The sequence below is a fragment of the Suillus fuscotomentosus genome (assembly GCF_016647785.1).
Source record: "Suillus fuscotomentosus strain FC203 chromosome Unknown F5891scaffold_17, whole genome shotgun sequence".
Classification (NCBI taxonomy): domain Eukaryota; kingdom Fungi; phylum Basidiomycota; class Agaricomycetes; order Boletales; family Suillaceae; genus Suillus; species Suillus fuscotomentosus.
The window spans coordinates 67,906-88,733 of NW_024539529.1; the positions used below are offsets into that span (position 1 = coordinate 67,906).

General features: G+C 47.3%; 6 protein-coding genes across 6 annotated transcripts; 2 read left to right on the forward strand and 4 right to left on the reverse strand.

Annotated features, from left to right (window-relative positions):
- Window positions 1-2,248: 2,248 nt before the first annotated feature.
- On the reverse strand, window positions 2,249-3,944 carry F5891DRAFT_158770 (uncharacterized protein). The gene is made up of 5 exons (XM_041370715.1): window positions 3,222-3,944; window positions 2,987-3,154; window positions 2,706-2,925; window positions 2,536-2,622; window positions 2,249-2,482 (listed from the first exon to the last, which is right to left on the reverse strand). The coding sequence occupies exons 1-5, from the start codon at window positions 3,658-3,660 to the stop codon at window positions 2,419-2,421; spliced, it is 978 nt and encodes a 325-aa protein (XP_041227890.1). The 5' UTR covers window positions 3,661-3,944; the 3' UTR covers window positions 2,249-2,418.
- A 4-nt stretch (window positions 3,945-3,948) lies between these two features.
- F5891DRAFT_1023445 (NMDA receptor-regulated protein 1-domain-containing protein) lies at window positions 3,949-7,648 on the reverse strand. The gene is made up of 15 exons (XM_041361283.1): window positions 7,324-7,648; window positions 7,075-7,268; window positions 6,817-7,020; window positions 6,599-6,761; window positions 6,393-6,551; window positions 5,754-6,343; window positions 5,566-5,694; window positions 5,433-5,512; window positions 5,308-5,377; window positions 5,203-5,257; window positions 5,052-5,153; window positions 4,794-4,985; window positions 4,640-4,738; window positions 4,349-4,593; window positions 3,949-4,297 (listed from the first exon to the last, which is right to left on the reverse strand). The coding sequence occupies exons 1-15, from the start codon at window positions 7,454-7,456 to the stop codon at window positions 4,103-4,105; spliced, it is 2,610 nt and encodes an 869-aa protein (XP_041227891.1). The 5' UTR covers window positions 7,457-7,648; the 3' UTR covers window positions 3,949-4,102.
- Window positions 7,649-7,923: 275 nt separating this feature from the next.
- On the reverse strand, window positions 7,924-12,662 carry F5891DRAFT_948950 (armadillo-type protein; the record flags this gene model as incomplete). Its single annotated transcript, XM_041374838.1, has 21 exons — window positions 7,924-8,152; window positions 8,204-8,292; window positions 8,347-8,433; window positions 8,486-8,632; window positions 8,685-8,799; window positions 8,860-8,965; window positions 9,022-9,064; window positions 9,114-9,248; window positions 9,295-9,415; window positions 9,475-9,683; window positions 9,747-9,914; window positions 9,966-10,086; window positions 10,136-10,455; window positions 10,507-10,640; window positions 10,691-10,760; window positions 10,817-11,048; window positions 11,097-11,183; window positions 11,234-11,298; window positions 11,347-11,495; window positions 11,544-11,985; window positions 12,042-12,662. The coding sequence occupies 21 exons, from the start codon at window positions 12,660-12,662 to the stop codon at window positions 7,924-7,926; spliced, it is 3,690 nt and encodes a 1,229-aa protein (XP_041227892.1).
- A 532-nt stretch (window positions 12,663-13,194) lies between these two features.
- On the forward strand, window positions 13,195-13,538 carry F5891DRAFT_1186414 (uncharacterized protein; the record flags this gene model as incomplete). Its single annotated transcript, XM_041366691.1, has 2 exons — window positions 13,195-13,455; window positions 13,500-13,538. 2 exons carry the CDS (start codon window positions 13,195-13,197, stop codon window positions 13,536-13,538), a joined length of 300 nt encoding a protein of 99 aa, XP_041227893.1.
- A 2,604-nt stretch (window positions 13,539-16,142) lies between these two features.
- F5891DRAFT_159056 (uncharacterized protein) lies at window positions 16,143-16,646 on the reverse strand. The gene has a single exon (XM_041370716.1). The coding sequence runs from the start codon at window positions 16,524-16,526 to the stop codon at window positions 16,212-16,214; it is 315 nt and encodes a 104-aa protein (XP_041227894.1). The 5' UTR covers window positions 16,527-16,646; the 3' UTR covers window positions 16,143-16,211.
- A 3,443-nt stretch (window positions 16,647-20,089) lies between these two features.
- On the forward strand, window positions 20,090-20,593 carry F5891DRAFT_1023481 (uncharacterized protein). Its single transcript, XM_041361284.1, has one exon. It carries the CDS (start codon window positions 20,180-20,182, stop codon window positions 20,468-20,470), a length of 291 nt encoding a protein of 96 aa, XP_041227895.1. The 5' UTR covers window positions 20,090-20,179; the 3' UTR covers window positions 20,471-20,593.
- The last annotated feature ends 235 nt before the right edge of the window (window positions 20,594-20,828 follow it).

Consider the following 20,828-nt stretch of genomic DNA (forward strand, 5'->3'; position numbering starts at 1 on the left):
TAAGTGCAAGGCGTGCTCCATACAGCTGAATAGTAGACATCAATATATATAAATCACGATATTAAATAGTTCACTTACCGCACACGGTGTTCCCCAGCAATCCATTTCTTGCCGGAAGGGTCGATAGCAAGCGCGACGGTCTGAATTGCTGTGTCGTTGTTGGTAGCATTGTCAGCTGTAAACCATCCAACCTTAGTGCGGATGCCATAGTTATTGATAGTTTCAATCAGGATTCGTCCAATGTTGCTCCCACTGTGATTGCCGTTGATGATGGTGAATGCAAGCTGCTCTGTCTTCAACTCCCACTCATGAGGTTTCCCAGCTGGGGAGTCAATATAATGCGCGGTGACGGAGAGAAAAGGTACCCCAGGTTCAGAGGTCCATGAGTCGAACGTGATCGAAATCTTGCTATCAACTTGCTTAAGTTTCTCCTTGACACGTTGAACGGCAAGCTGCGCCCGTTCAAGAATTTCATCTCGAGTTTTGGTGTGGTGAGGAATATCCCTGTCTGAAAGGGAAGGCCGGAGGTATTGAAGGAGCCGGCGAAAGGGTCCCTTGTCAACGAGTTGGAATGCCTATCTATGGCATGAACATCCTAAGTCACGATTACAAAAAAAAACACTCACCTCGTCCTCAGACACGATAAGCTCAACAATGTAATCCATTAGACCGGTCTTGGTGAATTCAGGAATTTTAGGCGTGAGGGAGGCATCTAACGTTTTCTGCAAGTCGTCGGTTGCTTTGCAGTTAGGAGGTATCGCCCGATCATGCATCTTGATACCTTGTTCTTTGCAGCGGTCGCGGTATATTGGAAAGTGACACTTCGCATTTCGAGCGATATGGGTGCGGCGAGTCGAAACACTGCCTTTGAAAAAGCACTGATTGGTGGGTACATCATTGGCTCTTGAATTGACAAAGTTAGTTATGTGTGTGACGTTCAAAGTAAAAGTAAAAACATACCTGCATATCTCGCACCACCAGCCATCTTCGGGTTCTTGGGTGTGCGGATTGATGCGTCCCTTCTCCTGAGTAAATACTACCTTCAAATCCCCACTGCGCTCCTCTTTCTTCTTATGCTTGCGATCCTCACGGTCCTTGTCTCCAAATACCTTGGTCCGCTCGTAAGCTTCCTCCCCGTCATTGTCTTCGGCCTCTTCTTCATCATCTGAACAATCCTCTAGTGCAGGAGGTTCGTCGTCATCGTCATCATGGTGACGGACCAGACGGGACCCACGTTGCACTCGCTTGGGTGCAGGCTGTCCTTGGGGAGGCGCTGGAGCCACTCGTTTGGCTGGAGTCGTGTTGCCAGCATCGCGGATTTTTTCTGTCGGTTTAACAGCTCGGCCTGAGCGAGACACAAAGGCAGTTAGCTTGCCATTGGATGCAGGAGGTGGAGGTGGAGGAAGCATGGGCGTGTCATCGTCAGGATCATTGTACCAATCGATGGCACTAGCATCCTTGAGTTGGCCGTCAGATCCAAGTGCGCACGACATTTGTGCAGCAAGGAGGGTGAAGATTGAACCTGTAGTAAGTAGCTCATTTATTCCAAATTTTATGATAAGAGATCAAAAAAATGACGCACCTTGAACATCCTGTTGCCATGCAATTACTTGGTGTTGAAGCTTGAAGTACCAGAACGAGAAACCTGAGAATATGTTCTGAAAATAAAGACCATTGAAGTCTGAATAAAGATTAACATTTGTTTAACATTAGGCTTACCAGAACATCGAGTAGATTACCAGGGAAGTCAGATCTCGCCAATGGAAATGTGTTGGGTGTTTTGGCTGCGAAGTCCGATCCGCTATTGATTGTCCCGAGATCGATCGACATGCCGGTTGCCAGAAGATCAGAGCAGATATATTGGTGGATCATGCAAAGAATATGAGAACACGTTCAGACGGGTTCGAACGGGTTCGAACGGGTTCGAACGGGTTCACAGTATTCAGGCAGCAGCCGAACGCTGAACTTAATAATCAGTTCGGTCCTTATACTATTTCGAACCCAGGACCGAACCCACGGTCCGGTCCGGGAGGGTTCAGGTCCGAACCGAAGTTCAGAACCGGACTGCGGCATCACTAGTGCTGAACGAGGAGGATAAAGAAGGGCCCGGAGCCCACCTCTCGTTCTCCCACAACTTCACGTCCCGCATCTCGGCGCCCCAATGTTTGTCGTGGAGTCTATCATTGTCGATCCAGCGGCGGAGGTGGTGAGTAAGTGGTGAGACAGCTAAGACGGCGGATTAGAAAATGAAGATACAAATACATAATTAACCGGTTAAGAGGTTAGTTAAATGAATCTACGATTTTGGGAGGGTTAGCACGTGGGGGACAAGGATCCTTGCTGAGTATGAAAAACTTGTTTGTTACTATCCTAGTACGAATAAATATGACAGTGTGCCCTCAGCTATTAACATTGGATTCATAACAATGACATCTCCAGCTTCGCATCTAGAGTGCCCTCAGCATCTACATATTCCGTCTCACTATAACAGTACGACGTCAGGGGAAGTGTAAGTCGATCGGTAAACAGGCTTACTCGTGCATTACCCAGTCGCCCAGCTTATTCGATATGCTCCATGTCATGTTCAAGCGAAAAATCGGAATGAAACGACCGTCAGGGGTTCTTTAGTAGCCAACGGGAATGGTTTTATTGTAGATTACAATCAGTACACCACAATTCATGGAATCGCACCAAATACAACTTACAGCCAGGGTGCAAGGGCCACAGATTTTGTATTCGCCAATGATGATGAAATTTTCAGTGCTTCAGGTGGGGCTGCACCAGTGCCAGGTTTCCGGTTGTGCGGCTCGATCACAAGTACAGCGTTGAAACGCGCTGGAAGACTATACTGACAAAGACCAATCTCGACGCGCCATATTCCATTAGTAGGCACTGGCATGTGGAAGTGCAGCAACCATATGCGTCCTGCAAAGGGTGCTAGAGTCAGGTCGATGAAGGAACAAAGCGAGAGACATAGACCACACACCCCCCGCAACAAAATTGTATTTCAACCCTGCACGACGACTAGTAGCAACGCGCAGGCGTTTTTGGAACATCCCGATTCGCAGAACAACGTTAAACTGGTTGGTGGGTTCATCGCATGCATGTACCTGAATCCGATCTGGCGAGCAACCTAAATACCAGTCTTCGTTTCCTAGTATCCAAATCAGCATCGCGACTGCGGCCTCTCCCATGAACGTTCATGTGGTAGTATTACTTACGAACTCCAAGAGTTAGCTGGCTAAAAATTGCATGGTCGCTAGTTATTATGCATGCAATGTGTAAGTCGTCCTCACAAACAGAGGAATAATGACCGGAAATGAACTTCCTCAACGCCCAAAGAGCTTGTGGCCGATTGTTCACAATCGCCCAATACAGTGCTGTGTGGCCCTCGATATTGCGTTTTTGCAGGATTTTGGAGAACTCGGCAGCTGGGAGGGCAGCAGCGCAGGCATTGACATTTGGAACCACAGAAGAAGGGGTGAAATCAGGGCCTAAGACGATATCACGGATGCGGGACAGAACGGCTGTTCGTTTCTTCTTCATGCGACGAGAGGAAAATACTGATGATTGATCGCATTGAATGGGGCTTGCTGAGAATATTGTGTCATACGCCGGAGGTGTACTGCTGCCATCAACGAGTTCGGAGTTGGTAGCCATTGATGCAGTTGTGGGTAGAATCAATAGGGGGTATTTATATTTCCCCCTATCGTGTACTTGGCGATTAATACCAGTACTGGGCAAGTATTCGTGCTTACGTGTGTTGGATGTCCCGAATCTCGAAAGACATCAATGGATGTGATCCAAATTCGAGGCGTTGGTGCCCCAAGCTTTCAGCTGGGCCTCTTCTATTTGAAGTCATTCAATTGCTGATGATTTCATGACTCGTATATGACTGCACTTGTCACGATGGGAGAGAAAGATGAGCGGAGAACAGATCGAAAGTGAGTCAACTCATTATATATGAAAGATTGTGTCTTCGGGCACACATCGAAACAACAGCTTCATGATGCTACTCTCAATGGGGCTTCCGAACGAGCTCAAAGTCTGGAGGTTTGGGTCTGAGATAAAGCAGCATTGTACGTAGGTGTGATATCTGTAATCATATAACAGTCTCAAGGGCCTCGCCATCAGCCGAAGACTCCCCCGACTCCGTGAAAGATTTCTGGAGAGCAGCAATCTCCTCGTCGCTCCTGAACAGTGTGCTCAGCTCGAATCTGTCATTGCACGCTATCCGGAACTCCTCAGCGCGTGGAGATTTCATTTCCTTCAAGTACGATAGCACTGCAAATGCAGCCTGCCCGCAGTATGTAAATGGCTCGTCCACATGGAAGGGGTGGACACGAACCTCGTGATCAAGTTGGACGGGCTCCTTCAGTACTGTGAATAGTATGGAGTCAACCTCGTCTTGCGGTGCTTTCAATATTTGTGCGACTTTAGCATGTGCTACAATAGCCATCGGCGATGAAGAATGTTTCTGGAGGTACTGAGAGTTGAACAACTCAAGAGAAACCTCTGCTGGAAGCAGTGATGCAATGGACTCAGCAAGTATTGGTCCGACAGGCACGGGAATTGGCTCGGGCAACGACGAGACTGGGACTCCTGTCAGATAACAGCGCGAACGTGTAATCAATCTTACCAGTGTTCCTCAAATGTGCTATCCGCGAGTGCAAACCAGGGTGTTCTGAATCCAGCGAATGCGCGCGCGCGAGCATCCTAACAGCTTGCAGGTATTTCTCTGTTGTCGAATCAGGCATTTATCCCCTGGCTTCAGACTTTGACGCTCGACTTACTTCGTCGAATAGCGACATCATATATCGCAAAGCAAATGTCCATATTTTGTGGCACAAGCTCCGATAGGCCCGTCAAATATTTGTCTGCGCGTTCGAGGGGGTCCTCGGCCAAGACCAGTTTCAGGCCTTCTGGATCATCGTCTCTCGGACGGGGCGGCTCAAGGCCTCTGTCCTCGGGCTGGATGGCTGTGGCTGCGGAAAGAATGCGGCTGCGTAAAGAAGACAATGCGAAGGTTACAGAACGACGTGTTGATTCACCCTTTTTGCTGTTTGCACCGTCTGCTTCAGGCTGTCCCTTACGAGCAGCTTTTTTCGCCTTGTTGATGGCTTTCTTGGAGGAAACGTCTGAGCCGGTTGTTTCTAAATTTCACGATCAGCCGAGGATGATAAACCGCAACCCATTACTCGCCTGGAGGTTGAAGACTGGGGCCGAGAGTCGCGTCGTCGTATAATGCAACCCATATCTTCAGAAACATAAGAAGATTGACTGCATATACGCATGCCAAAAACTCACTTGAACGGTGGCAACTGCTGCATGGATAAAGCCTGGATGTGACCGCACATTATCCTCCCATTTCAACATCCTGGAGAAGCATATTATCAGCCAATTAAATCAAACCCATGGCATACAATTCTGACTCAGTGTAGACATTGAGAATCGTTTTCCGTACAGAATACTGGTGGAATTCATACTGGTCTTCACGGAACGATTCGAAGACCTGCCGAGAGTCAAGCCTCCATGGCCAGACGATGACACAAACTAAGGGCTCACTTTTTGTATGACATAATACTTCTTTAAAGCAAGGTTGAGTTTGCCAGCTCGTCGATATGAATCGCCCTGCTCGACAAGGTAATGCATTGCCTGCATCTCCTCCAAATCTGCCCCTGCAGGCGCCCCTCCCTAGGCCCAGAAATGGATGAACGACAAGAAGACATCTCCATGATATGTGACACACTCACCCTCGTGAATTTGGAGAATATAGTGTCTGCCTCATTAACCATGCCAGCTCTTAGCAAGTACTTGCCCGTTTTCGTGTTAATAAACCTATCCTGCCCATCCAACAGACGAGCATCGTTCATGGCCCTTGCAGCACCATGAGGATCACCCGCCCGTTTGAGCGCGCGGGCGCGTGTCATATATAGCTCTGGCAGTGTCGGAGTATGTACTATTGCAATGTCCAATATTTCCAAGGCCTGTTTGTGGCGCCCCAGATAGGAATGATGCTGTGCGAGGAGATACAGCGCCCACAAGTAGGTTGTTGGCTGAACAGAATCGCCAGTTGAGGTAGCAAAGGTCCCACGAAGCTCTTCCACGATATCTTCGATTATTTGACGCTTGACCGAATCCTTGTACAGCGGCTTGAGGTCAGCAAAGAGGGATGGAATCCCTTTCGTGAGCCCGTTGGTCAGGTAGGGTTTGATGAGATCCTGAAATTCCTGTCCAGTAGCCACATGAAGAGCCAGGCGTCGCGGAGCGGTAGCAAACTGGACATTAGAGTAGTCACGAAGCATCTCAAGCGCCTTTTCTCGATTTTCGTCCGTGACATTGGCTGGAAAACACTTAATGTACCAGATGAAAGCGTCAAAAATGGCACTCACCGAGGTCGATGCCTTGATTAGCAAGGAACCCTTTGTAATACTCATAACCATCAGCATTTTGTGACAGAAGCCAGCGCCAAGCAGCATCTGCTCTTTCCGTCCAAGCAGTCTTTTTCTCGTCATCTGCATCACTTTCCTTGAGCTTTGCCAATAAACGAGCTGTAAAGAATGAGGTATCTCAAGATATAAGCGACATGTAATCACACCTTTCATCTCCGTGCTCGCCATGCGATCCAGGACAGAGCCGCCCTTGGCCCTATCATGTGACTCGAGCATGTCGACCGCAGATTGGAAGTCGCCCATATCCTCTAGTATGCGAACGTGGTACATCAACAGCTCCGAGAATTCCACATTGGAAGTTCCTATGTTCTGCAGACACATTATATGTATGGGTGAGCAGATAGAATGATATGAACACACGTACCCGAAGAAACCCTTCAATATGTTCAAGAACTTGTTTCGCCTCATCGAGGTTTCCATTAAGCTGATATGCGACCGCGAGACCGACCCAGTGATGTCGGTTGTAAGGCCGCAGGCGGAGGAGGTTATGACGTGTTTCTACCAGGCCTTCAAATTGACGCGTCTGCGTTTGAAGGACAGCAGTATCTCGCAGGATATTGAAATTGTCCTTCATTCAAGCACTGAGACACGTCATAACAAGCAAGTTATCAATCAAACGCACCTTATCAAACTTCAACGCCTGGATATAAGACTTGAGTGCATCCTCGTATTTGTGTTCACTCTTTTGGATGAGCGCCCAGACGTGCCAGCAGATATGAGAAGACAGGTCCTTGCGCATGCCCTCCTTGACGAGATTGATGCCCTCATCACGTTGGCCAAGGTGCACCAGAATCAGACCCTTCATACACATTGTTTCTGCAGCACTGCGAATCAGCCATGAACGTACGAGCGTCAGTCCAGATTGACATACCACCATGTTCAGGATACTTTTTGAGTATTTGATCGGCCGTCTTTCGACCCTTGGAGAGCTGTCGGTTTTCATACTGGCTTAGAAGATCAGCAAATAGTTTCTTGTCCTTTTGTGCTAGGATAGGTGGTGCCATTTGCTGGTGGTGTCCAAGTCGCTAAAGGCCAGCCTGGAGGGTATATGAGGTTCAGGGACGAGGCTGTTGCGTTTGCCTCACGGTGACCGCGTGAGGAGTGCTTTGACGTTATTCCAGAAGACTTGTGTACTTGCTGTACGTTTGACTTGCAATCAACCTTATGGACCCGTGGAGGCACTCGTGCACCGTGAGATGGACCTCGGCAAGTTCGGCATGCACATTTCGAAGACACAGCTTGGGGAGTAGATTACTCATGTGCAACTACAAATTACGTTGTGGGGATGCAAAGCAGTACACGACGAGTAAGCAAGATAGACAAAACTACAGCACAAAATCAATGGGCGTAAGTAAGCAAAGTAGACAATAAAAAATCATGATCTTCTCGTGTGATTACCCTTCTTCTTCACCTGCTTACTGATTTTCCTCTGTGAGAGTAATGTCAGACTCGACAGGGCGTAACGAGAGGTTCAACACACTTTTGCACGCGTCCCTGCCTTACGACTTGGCTTACGATTTTGCTCCCCTTTTGTCTCGTTCGCTTCCTCGTCGTCGCTCTCTTGTCCACTAGACCCGTCTCCATGTTTCGAGCTCAGCTTGGTCGGTGTGTCCTCCCTGTCATCTTGCTCTGAATCGTCCGAGGACGGCTCTTCCTCGGATTCAGACTGGTCACTGTGCCATCGAGCTGTCTTTGCACGCCTGAACCCGCCATCAGATACATTGGATAACTGTAAGATGAAGAACCCTCACTTGGTGCTCCCATTGGCCCTGTGCCGTGACGCCTTCCTTTTTGGAGGGGATTTGGAGTCTTTGGGTTCTCGAGGTTCACGCCGTTTTTCCTATCGTAGCAAATGATCAGGCGCACTCAACACCCCACTGCCCTGGAAGCTTACTTTGGAAGTTCCCACAGGCTTCTGTGTTCTGGAAGATTCCGAAAGCCAGGCCGATGTTTCCTCAGGAAGATAAACAGTCTTCAAGATCTAAAAAAGGCCACCAATCAGTTTTTGAACAATTTATGCAAAAGACCATGACCTTCGTGGCTGCCTCCGGATTTGGCAGTGCACGGAGAATATCCGAAGGCAGTTTTACCTTTCCCGGATAGCTCTGCAAACTCCAGGAACGTGCTTGCGCACGGGCCTTGATAAGTTCTTGCGTGAGTTCACTCATAGCGTAAAGATTCTAAAAGCAGCACCATCATTAATATCGTAAACTTGATAGACAAAACACGAACCTCGCTATATGTATGCGACTGTCCATCACGAACAGTCTTCGCTTTCATAGCAAGGTGGTAAAGCAGGGACACATTATCAGAAGATGCTATTAAATCCAGATAAAAATCGATGTATCTATGTAAAATGTCAGTATCTAGAGATGCCCCCTTGGATTTCACAGGTAAAACAGCTTACTTGGCCATTTCTTGCAAATTTTCATGTGCAGTCGAAAAATCAGGATGATGTGCGAGAAGATGAAGTAAGCGGATGAATATAATTTCAAACCAGTCGACTTTGGCAGCTAAGGAGAGGCAGGTCTGTCAATGACGCTCGAGATGCACTGCTATCAGGACTCACTTGCGGATATGTTTCGTGATGCGTGTGTAACATAGGAGATGGCCTGCAACAGTATTAGACAGAGGTACGATAATATGCAGGACGTCACCAACTCGGTTCTTAACGTCCGCCTCAGGATCGTGCACAGTCAAAAAGGGTATGAGATTGTATCGCGGGGGAAGTTTGCGTGCAGTAAGGAGGGGAAAAAGCTTCATTAGGAATTCCATGCGAACATTATAGCATGGGTCCTGTACTAGATTAATTTGTGCAAATTGATCTATGGCTCAAACCTACCTGCACGGTAATGGCTAGCGAGATGAAATTTGTGTTGATGGCAGTCGCGAACTTGTCTACTACAGAAAGATGTAAAAGAGATATCGCAGCCTGTAACCGCATGCGTGATTTGACCTTCGGACTGTCAGCAATCAACCGTGAGTCAGTAAAGTGTGCACTAATAAGACATGCAACACTGACTCGTCCGTTGCGTCAGCTGAATACGAGCCAGCATGATCAAGCAGAGTTGACAACATCTTCAGGACGGGAGTGGCAACTTCAAGAGCTGTATCTGTAGATGCGTGCGCAAGACATCGATTGCGGCACACTTTGAGAGCTAATATTCGAGCGCGAAGTCTAGGTTGGACATCATCCTCCTCCACCCAATCGGCATCTGAGTCCATCTCGTCCTATAGCATCACATATCAGCAAATCATCGTCTTTTGGGCCTACAGAATGATATCACCACGCACTGGATCCGCTGGACTAGGTACCATGAGTAACTTCTTGACGAGAAAGGCCATCAAGACATCGCTCTTGCGCTCGAATGCATCGGGCGCTAACCGAGCAAATTGGGCAAGAACGGCGGTATGCGCAACAAGTAGATCAGGTTCTGCTGTTGACAACTTCTTCGCTATTGACTAGAAGACCTGAGGTGAACGCTCAGTCAGAATCAAACCCGGAAAGCTCACCTCCACAGCTTCGGCGCACAGATCGTCATGTTCCTTGGAGGCTACCAATATTCGGGCAGCGAACTTCGCCACACGGGCATTTGAACCCAAAACATAGCGCATTACACGCTCCAGCGTTCGTCTGTCCAACATGAAGCATCATAACGAGCAGATTACCAAGGGACCACTACTTATCGTTAACTGCTAACGCTTCATCGCTCTGTGAAACTGCTGCGAGTGCTTGCATACCTACTTCCACGAGCCGTACGTTCTTTTCGTCCGCGATTGCTTTTGTCAGTTCGCTAGTATGGGGCTTATACAGAGCAGGGCAATGTTTTGAGATGTACGTCAAGAGCGTCTGTGCATGCTTCGAGTCTGCTCTCTGCACACGCTTGATCAAGGTTGGAATAGATGACTGGTTAACTATGCGAAGCGTTGCCCGTCGAAGGAACACGGTCATAGTGCCTAGAATGGATTCTGAACTTGACTCAATCCGACGTAGGAACTCATTCTTCATGCAGTGTGAGTACGGAGTCTAAATTTGGGCATAATAGATACTCACAGACGCTTTTACGAGTCCTTTGAGATCTGTTTGGGTATCCAAGCATGTCTTCAGTAACTTGTAAGACCTGTTCTCGTTTGCCCTTGCAAATGCATGCAGATCCTCTGCTGCTTTCTGAGGATCCCCAAATTGTCCTGCAACAAGATCAAATATGCGGTAGCGAACATAAAGTAGCGATGCTTACGGGAAATGTGGCGAATGACGTTGTTGAGTCGCTGTTTCACAGTGTCCTCATCTTCGTCGATGACACCGCCCTAATCCAAGTGTAAGATAGAGGTCAGGGTCCACTACAGCCAAGGCCAGAGCTCACATTATGTTGTACACAACTTTGCAGATATAACTCGTACGGAGAGGGCCTGCTACCCTTTATGCCACTTAGGAGGAGCACGGCATTAACCCCCCTATCGTCGAGGTAGCCCATCGTGTTCAATAGTCGATCGGTCCAAGCAACCTCATTTACTTCAACGTTTTTGGATGTCGACGCTGAGGAACTAGAAGGGAGCGGGAATACGAAGTCTGCGATAACCTGCTCTGCTGCAAGCCTGTAAACAATGAAAACAAGAAATACAGCGGACAAGTATAAGTTGTACCTTGCCTCCTGTGTGGAGTTGGAGATGTGAAGAATCTCGTTTGGAATCCAGGAAAAGTGTCTGATCGCTGCTGAATCGTTGTTCTCGCTGTCGATGGGGTCAGGAGGCTTGATAACAATGAAGAGGCAAACCCATACATTTCTGGATATGCAATGCTGTAGAGTTTTCCGAGGCTATTAAGTGCCTCTACTCGCACTGAATTCTGGAATGTCGTTTAACTAAGTCACTAGAAAGGATGCGTGTTACACACCTTTTTGTCCATGCCACGACCAGCGATAGAACGTAGTTGATCCTCGGAGACATAGTGCAATACAGTTTCATAGTCTAATTGCGAATACACTTTGCAAACCGCCGCGCGCACTTTTTCGTCAGGATCTAGTAACTTGAGCCTCATTAGCTCTATTTGCATGTTAGCACAGATAATATGACGACGACGAGAAACCTCACCATCTACAGTTTCCCGGTGATCATGCAAATTCACCAAAAGACCCTTAGCGCTCTCTACAAGCTTCAACCGCACTGCTGCAGTCTTGTCGTTCTTCCGCATCAACCACACATTCCACGTTGTAGGGTATTTCTTAACAAGCTCTGCCCCACCCTTCTCTGAAAACATTTCACCGAGTGCCTGGGTGGCAATTAGTCGCACTTGCACCTCCTCCACACGAAGCTCCTCTTCGAGTTGCGGAATAACGCTGTGCAACAAAGATGGACAGGACCTGCTCAGTTGCTTGACTAGTTCGTGTGCCTTCCGTATCTCCTCGAAGTTGGACTCGGAGTCTGATTCATGGGAGTGCGCGACGATGATGTCCGTGAAATATTGACAGACGTGCCGCTGGAGCTTGTCCGCGGTGGCATTACAAACTTGGACGGCAAGGCGGTATGCAGGTTGCTGAGTAAATGAAAGATAAGCGAAGGTAGGAGTGAAACGAGTGGTGTAATGGTTACCGCGTCGTTGGCCATGAACTGTGCCATGATAGTCTCCAATACCTCGGACGGAAGCGCTTGACACTCGTCGATGAGCGCGACGAGGATATCGGCAATGAAAATTTCGATCTTCTTTGCAAGGTCTCGTCGTACAAGGCCGAAAAAGTCGCGAAATATGTCAACCATAAGCTCCTCGGCATGTGGTAGATCGCAGACGAGGACAACGCTCTTCACTGTTGATAGGGACTCAAGGAGGTGAAAGTATTCATTGTAGTATGATGCCTCTGCGCCCCTCAAGCCAGTTGATAATTGTCTGAAAAAGAATTGGAAGATGTCCCTGAGCTCGGTATGGGTATAAGGGGCATCGGGCGCGTATAGCCTGAGTATATCGGCGAGACAGCATGCTGCATAGGCCTTGACGCCTCTGTCTTTGTGTAGTAGAATGGATGTGTTTACGAGCTGGGTGCGGACGGCGGATAGTGAATTCACGTCGACGAGCTCCTGGTCGAGTTCGGCAAGTTCGGTGTGGAGAGCTTTGAGTTTCTTGAGGAGCGCGTCTGTTGCAAGGCCTTTTCCTACAATTTTTTCGTTGAAAGCAAGTCGCTTTGGTGCAGAGTTCCCTGCACGCGTCTGAGCCACCATTTGCTCGATGACAATGAGACTTGTTTCTTGTAACTTGAAAAGATGACAATCAGACTCATCTCAAAGTGCGACCTCGTGCTGGGACCAGCGTCCATTACGTAAGCGGCTGGATCCCGGCATCATACTACTTGACTTACTACTAAAGGCTATTCCTACTCTTCAACAGGTTGAAAGTCATGCTTTGCGCTGATCCGAGCACATGAGGTCTCTATGCAGATCGGAGTCAACTACAAAAGTCAATCAACGAGGCGAACGTGGGTGAACACTGCAAATGATTAGCTTTCGATTGTGCATTTTGAACATCATATACGGCATGAAGCGGTTCTTACTACGTGTAAGGCCATTCCTATTATTATCGCGGTGTAGTACTCGTGTACCCTCCGACCTACTGCAACTACAGTGGGTGACTATCCGTAGGCAAAATAATGCGAAATAGATTATAACGGACTTTGAAAGATATTAGCAAAATTTAATATGTACAGAAAACACGACCGTAACGCATCTGGATTAAAATAATTCGGTCAAAACTGCAATGGATGACCTGCTACTACAGTACCACAATCTGGTGAACGACGGAGAAGAGATGGGTTTTCTCGACGACGAAGAAGACACGAGGATGCTAGCAGCTACCCTCGTCACTGGAATAGAGCTAGCTCAACTTGATCGTGTCAAAACCCGGAACCCTAAGCGACTGTACCTTTGTCGTGCCCACTTACTTCCTGACCCACATCGAAAACTTCAGCTGAAAACTTCGCCAGGGACCTCAGGGATGGGACTGCGTATATTGGAAAATGTTTGGATCAGGTGGCGACCTTCGCCATGCTGAACATGTGTCAGGCGGACCTCAAGTCTTGGATTAGTCAGCAGATAGCTTAGGCGTAGTGGCCCAAAACGGATTTAATCTGTAAGGGGGGGGGCCCCCCCCCCCCTTCTAGATTTAGAGTTTGTAAGAGCCTCAAAATAATATGTTTTGAACATCCGACGCAAATGAACAGCGGCATCGCGGCACGACTTCCTTATATGGTCTTTTTTATTCTATCTTATTTTATTCCGCATTATTTCAGCCTATGGATAGTCACCCAGTGATGGCAGCATGTTGACACCGATTCCGAGGCAAACACCGATAAGGCGAAACATTCTGGACGACATGTGTTGGCTTTGCCCAACCCCACGATGCGCCATTCTTCCATGTTCGTTATTTTATAACTGTCGGGTGTACTTTCGAATTCATCGGGAACGGATTCCCGGGCCAGATACATATATATGGACTTTCAAATTCGAAGGAACAGGCTGCCTTATTTCAAGTTCTATTGATCAGGACCACTAGTGAGATAAGGATGGAGATGGCTTGACGAAGATAAGTTCTCTTCAGAACATTGTTCAATTAATCAGAGTTGTTGTTTCTTCCGGTCTTCTCGTCGCCAATGCAGTGTTAAACACCGTCGACTACCAGAACGCCGGGAGAATGTGCGACATTAATACTGGAATCGTTATTCTATCTGCGCATGACATAGCTCAGCAGCCTGTTAGCGCAAACTGGTCACCGAGTACTACTCGATTCTCTCGATCTCGATAAAGGGTATACTACCACCAATCAAATATTCGGACTCGGAAGCATTTGGTCTACCTGGCCATCTCTTGCTCTACGCCCTGCACAGATATCTTCATTGTTTTCCAGCAAAGGAGATACATGGCACGCATACAGGTGCTGGTAGTCTTGACTTTGAAAGGCCCTTCTGGTACGTCGTCACGTTGCTATCAGATAGTGGAAAGAGAAACCCTCGATGGCATGAGGAATTGACAGGACGAACAGTACTGATGATGTGCCGTCATACTACATCCTCGATCTCTACTCTTGAGATGCTAATATATAGCACTTCCATCTAATCGGGCCTTACATCATCATCTCATGGGTGCAGGGAATGAATGTATCTGAACTTTATGACAGTACATCATTCAGGCAAGGGAAGTTTCCTTGATCATCGAAATATGAAGAAAAAGCTCACATTGCCGGTCACCGGTCGTCGATATCTTCCATCTCCATCGGATTGACCAGCGTCGTTGTATGTTGAAGCTCTTCCTGGTCCAAGTGACATGAAGACGAACTAGAAGTGGGAATATCTTTACCGGATTGTGGATGACCTTCACGCTGCATTCAACTGGAACGAGTCATGGACAGCAAGGGCCGACACCAAAAGACCGAAATCGACATCCGAAGTCAAGAACTTTGCGAGGTGCTCATGGAGATACACCGAGGTGTGGAAGGTTTAGATCTTTTGCGAAGCCCTCCTGTCGTAAGCTAAACATTTAATATTTTAACATGGCAATGCAATTCTAATTCCGTATTTCAGTGTGACCTAAAGCTGCTTTTTTTCTCTTGCAAAGAGTTCGAGGAACGACTAGAATTGGAAACGTCGAAAGGCACACCAAACACTGCTCTAATTTCTGAAATCGAAGTAGCCCTTCACCTTATCCATGAGGAACACGAAACCACCTCGCCAACCTTCAGTCATTGGCAAGACACGAGTCTATCACCTTTGATTTACTTTGGACATTATTCCGCCATGGCACCCTAGTCTTCAATCGCCACGAGTTCATTGAGCAGGATCACATTCTCCGAGCTACGCGCTTTGAGATCATACCAGTAAATGGAGAAATCTGTTTTGCGATCTATTGTCAGGTGATCACTAACGACGGCAAGCATTTTGGAATTGCTAATCAGAGGCTTCTAATTCCGTCGTTCGAAGGAGAGCGAAAGATACAACGCCTGCCTGCTTTTCCTCTCGTGAAAAATAATGCTTGGCATTTTAGACACAATTCCGATTGGCATGCCAGTGGTTTAGGCAGAACCTATCCCTTCCGGTCACCCCGTGAGAAGCTGAGTCAGTGACTCCTGCCTAGTACTGCCAGCAGAACTGTTACGGCGTCGTATGTCATGACTTTATTCAAAAGGAGGGCCCACGGTAACGCACTCCCACATCTACTCTCATGTCGATGGAATAGAATTTGCTTCAATAGAAAAACAGAAGCACGCATCTGCTTCACTCGTTTACTTGTGCAGTTGGAAAACCGGAAGCGTAGACCTCTGCCGAGGTGCTTGTGCAGGGTCACGGCCTGCACTAATTAGCACTTCGAGCTTGAGCTTTCACCCTCAGGCTGGTCTAGCGATACGAAGGTAGCCGTAACGTGCCGTACAGATCTTTGCCCTTGCGTTCCCATGCAGGCAAGCGGTATTATACCTCAATCCAACTAGTGTGTCTGATCCCATTTCTAGGATTTTCAGCACAAAGCCTCGGTTGATGGTTGCATCTACCAGACTCTGCTTACTTGTATCGATCATAATTCCGGTCGAACTCATTGCCATCTTTGCAACAAGATGGTTTTGTAACCCTCAATCCTCCTTATTCTAGCTTTTTATATTCGTGGCTGGATCGGAGATAATGTACCATGTGATCAAACCACTTCGGATCAAAAGTCCAAGTGCATAAATACTTCATCCACTTTGCGGCATTGCTAGGATCCATTTCTCAATCAGCAACGAACTGCATATTATTCCATTGAAAACAGCATCAATAGGAAAATAGAAACACAACCCACCAGTATGTTGCTACGTGCAAATTCACCGGCCTCCTCAGCCAGGACTATAGCATATCTGATATTACGAGGCCCAAAAGATGAGTCATCAAGTGAAGTGATGCAAAGCAAACTGCTCCTACTTACATCATTAACGCAGTACAACAACTTAGGCTTTGTTGTGCAGCAGTCATTGTCCTCGGTGCATTTGTCGCCGAAAAGTCCACACGCACTGACAGACATCATAGATGTTGTCAGCGCAACAATAACGGTGAGGAAGGAGAAACGCATAGTTATGCGAGCTAGTATGAACTGTTGAGATGCTCTAAAAATTTTGGAGTGAAGTATAGGAAGATCCTGATGACTTGTTTTTATACTCGCGAAAAATAACCCTTATTTCGATGTTTCGGCGAGATGGTTTAGGTACGAACGTATAGGCTATCTCATGAGAAACTGATTGGATTCAGTTTTTGCCGGTTGCAACCTGCAGAAGAGGCAAAACTCCGGGCTATATGTAGTTGCGTCGTCCCTTCTGTCATCCTTGCCGTTGTAATTGACCACCTTAACCTCATCCAGAATAGCCTGTGGTATTATTTCTTGTTCGACCCGATCCAACTCTTCGAAATCAAAAGCATCTCCTTCGAGCATCTCAATATACTCAAGTTCTTCAGTCTTTTCGATTCTTCTAGATCCGCAAATTCGGTAACAACATCGTCAGGCGAGACATTCTCTGAACCAGCAAGGAGGTAGTGTTGTGGGCAGAAGTCCGCCATTTCTGCCAGCCGGTTTGGTAGAACCGGTTCTGCCGAGCAGATAGGCTGGCAGAATCCGGCAGAATGTCAAACTGCAGCTAACAATATCCCGATAACTTCCCCTTATATAGCCATAGTAACCAGCCTACTTCCAAAGGTTCCTCCAGTCTCGTGAGAATTGCCCTCACGAGTCACAAATCAGTCTTGCAAGAATCGACCCTTTTGGTGGGCATTACGTTGTATGCGATGTTTCTGGTTTCCTGATGCTTAGGCCGAAGTCAACAGCGAACTCGGCCTTTCATAACAGCCTGCTTCTCAGCCGTCCGATATCTCGCACCAGTTACCCAGATTCCTGTACACTATGATCCGTCTGGCACACTGGTGACCGCACTGCTATGAGATTCGACAACACCTGCCGATCTTAGCAGTATGGTCTAAGTTCCGGATGCGACTGCAATAGCTGTAATCGAGTACTTCCTCTCATACCATAGCAAATGCAGGGGTTTAAACGTTCACCTCCGGGTCGAGAACATCTTTTGGCCGAGTCATTTACAGAATTTACATCAGCTGATCGTCAGTTTCTTCAGTTAATATCAATAGACTCGTAACAGTTTGAAGGATGCCCCGCGAAGCGGCCTCACGTGACAATTGATTCAGGAAGGTCCTGGACTTTGAGGGGAAAATGCCAAGGCGAATCTAGGCGAATACAGCCTAGCATAATGCATTTCAAATCTCCAGCGGCGAAGCAGCCGGCCACAACGCGCAATCGCCTATCATACACTTGCGCCCATGTTTTTGACAGAAGTCAGGATTTGACATATCATTGGCTTCTAACCACAGCTTTACTAGTAGGCGTGGGAACGCACAGGAACGCAATCACTCATGGAGTTAATATTGGTTATTTTGTTTATTTTGATTCATCAGCGGTCGCAAATTTGACAATGAGGCCGCATGGGCCCTGTCACTGAATGGTGGTATATCTGCACCCCGAGTCCTGAGGAACGTCAGGTTCCCCAGTCCCAACATGACCCATGTCTCAAATGATCCTGCCTGGTGGCCGTACATCAAGTGGTGTTATATATTGAATTATTTTATAGGTTCGTGGAGAGTAAGGTGGATGATGTTACCCGGGACTAATCTTGTTATCTTTTAGTTGCATCATCTACTGCAGTGGTATACGACTGGGGTGAGCGAGATCATGCTAATACTTTCTGAGGGGATTGTTGATATTGATATCTATTCAAGTATTGACATCTGCACAAGAGGTTAGTTAATCCAGTTTCCGACCTAGCCATCTCACTGAGATTACTTGAACAGTTCGAACTGGTCTGGGTGAGCACAATGCTATTTCAAAAGCACAGCAGCCCAATGCAGTTTATTTGCGGCAGAGGCGACGCTGGTCCTTCGTGACTGTTCTCTACGTTTGTGTACGTATCTTGTGCTATACGTGAGGTTGCCAAGTTGTGCTGACTTTAACACATGCTAGGTGCGCTGCATTGGAATACTATATTCTATGTACGTTTGCAATGCTCACTAGATTGCATTGCACTGTGCTAATGAGCCATCTCACAATCAGCGTCTACATAGTTGGTATGTGTCCAGTTAAATATGTCTGTTCCTTCTAACCAGTGGCATGCAGGGAATCTCCCATTTTCGATTACAGATGTAGTGGGTATTTTGCACCATGACCTGCCATTCCCAGTCAAGTACTAATGTACTCCTGTATTATGATAGGAGTGAGTGATGTTCTCGGCCGACTTGTTTTTTCAACATAACGACTGTAATAGCTGTAAGTTTATCTGAAGCATCGAGTCCACCAGTGCGCATCGCTTACCGACTTCTCTAGGCAATATATTTTACTTCATGCAGGTATGGATACCTGTCGTTGTCAATGCCATGCTGGGGGGTGAGCGCGGCTGGATATTTGTTTGATATTTAATCGACTGAAATGCCACGCAAGTCATCATGATGACTCGAATACATGCCATGTATCAGGGATCCAAGATCATGCTCGTCTTCCTCGGTGTAGTCTTATTGACATGCACGATCGCTACCGTGATTATGACAGGAATAGGAAATACCAAAGCTTCAGCGGGTGAGTTTCGATTACAGATGAAAGCCTTGAGCACATAGGGCTCACGCACGAACACTAGTGGATGTTGTCCTTTCTGGCAACCGTATGTGCCTGAGCCTCGGTGTCGCCGACACACTGAATCGGGAAATCTTCATACCCACCCTTCTATGGGAGGTTATTGCCTTGTTTCTTGCTGTCAGGATTTTTATCAAACATATCCGTGAACTGCAAAAATCAAGGACAGGCTCGACCATCGGAGACTGTTTCACGGTGTTGATAAGAAGTCATGTGCCGTACTTCGTAGGGTGAGCTTGGTACTTTGTAAGCTATTATCTTGTTCCACTGAAGTTTTGCGTGTGCTAGCTTTGTTGCTGTGACTTGCTTCAACATCGGCACACTATCCCCCGCTTTGGTGCGCCGACAACATCTGCATGTGACCGCTTGCTGATCACCTATCAATTCCACAGGACCCAATTACTGTGGGATCTGGTATTTATTACGGCGTTTTCCAAATCGCCCAGTTCGTGCAGATGTTTGTGCTGGGACCACGTCTCGTCCTAAGCATTCGGGATTATCACGCTAAGCTGGTAGCCGAATGTGATGAAGGAACTGGCATGCGTACGATTGCTTTCCAGGAGCGCGGATACTTGTCAACCAGCGGTAGTGAGTAGCATAGGAAATGTGCAGGGAGTAAGAGTTTGGAGGATCATCAATTTAGGAAGACCAATGTCAAATTGCGTCAGAACTGGAACTAGTGATTCAACTATACATGCACGGTTGTATTTCATGCTTCACAATAGATGTAGAGCTGCAGGTTCATTTTCGGCCAACTGTGACAAGAAGTCTGACATATGAGTGTAATGCGACAGGTGTGACGGGCTCGGGAAGCTCCAGGAGTTTATCGTTACTTTGAAGAGAGTATCTCTCGGTAACAAGACCTCGTCGTCCGACTCGAATAGGCAAAAGGTTACCTATGCATTCAGGACAGGGAAGTGCAGACATGGACGCGCCCACTGGGCTTCACTAAGTCGTACCACCAGATTTCCTCGCAACCTCGGGAAGCGATTGGATAGTGCGATCTCTGATGGTCAGATCTCGCAGCAAATCTGACGCAAAGCATGGTAATCGTTGGCTGGCCTGTTCTTCTGTTACCGTTGTTAACAAACAAGATGAGTCAGGTGTATATTTCAATAAAGAGTACCTTCTTAGAGACTGCACGTAGATGTGCTGGAATAATTGGTAAAGAAACAAAGATGCATCCATCGGACGAATCAGGGTCCTGCGCTCTGGCGTATATTCTTTACACGCGCAGCTTCTTCTGGCTCCTCCCCGCCACTCCGTTGCCTCTTCCTCTTTCCTTGAGTTGTTGCTCGCTGAGCGGCTGTCTCGTGAAAAGAGCAGGGCATTGAGGTTCGTCGGTTCTAATTCCTTGATGGCGATAGGTCCACTAGCAGAAGGCGGGGCGTGTCTTCAAAGCTTCTGGAGCAGATTGCGAGGATGAAAATGCCTTTCCTACAAATTTTTCGTCGAAAGCAAGGATTCCCCGATCTGTTCTTATGTAAAAGTTACGTAATGTAGATCAGTTAATCGGATTCTGATTCCGCAGGTTGATCAGTGCTAGTGACTAGTGCACTTAGTGAGCGCCAGCTGCAGGGATCGTGCTGCGATGCCAGTTCAAAAGGACTAATGTATTGCTCTACGTGTAATGCTACATATTTCTCTGTTTCAAGCTTTCAACAAGCTCCACAATATTGAATTAGGACTAAT

Bases quoted from the DNA above. Each gene is read 5' to 3' on its own strand.
- F5891DRAFT_158770 (XM_041370715.1), bottom strand. From the start codon at position 3,660: ATGGCTACCAACTCCGAACTCGTTGATGGCAGCAGTACACCTCCGGCG. The intron at 2,926-2,986 runs GTGTGTGGTCTA...CACCCTTTGCAG, and splicing joins ATACAATTTTGTTGCGGGGG to GACGCATATGGTTGCTGCAC. The intron at 2,623-2,705 runs GTAAGTTGTATT...TGGCTACTAAAG, and splicing joins GTGGCCCTTGCACCCTGGCT to AACCCCTGACGGTCGTTTCA.
- F5891DRAFT_159056 (XM_041370716.1), bottom strand. From the start codon at position 16,526: ATGCGTTTCTCCTTCCTCACCGTTATTGTTGCGCTGACAACATCTATG.
- F5891DRAFT_1023445 (XM_041361283.1), bottom strand. From the start codon at position 7,456: ATGGCACCACCTATCCTAGCACAAAAGGACAAGAAACTATTTGCTGAT. The intron at 7,269-7,323 runs GTATGTCAATCT...GCAGTGCTGCAG, and splicing joins AAAGTATCCTGAACATGGTG to AAACAATGTGTATGAAGGGT. The intron at 5,258-5,307 runs GTGAGTTTTTGG...ATGTTTCTGAAG, and splicing joins CAGCAGTTGCCACCGTTCAA to ATATGGGTTGCATTATACGA.
- F5891DRAFT_1023481 (XM_041361284.1), top strand. From the start codon at position 20,180: ATGGTAATCGTTGGCTGGCCTGTTCTTCTGTTACCGTTGTTAACAAAC.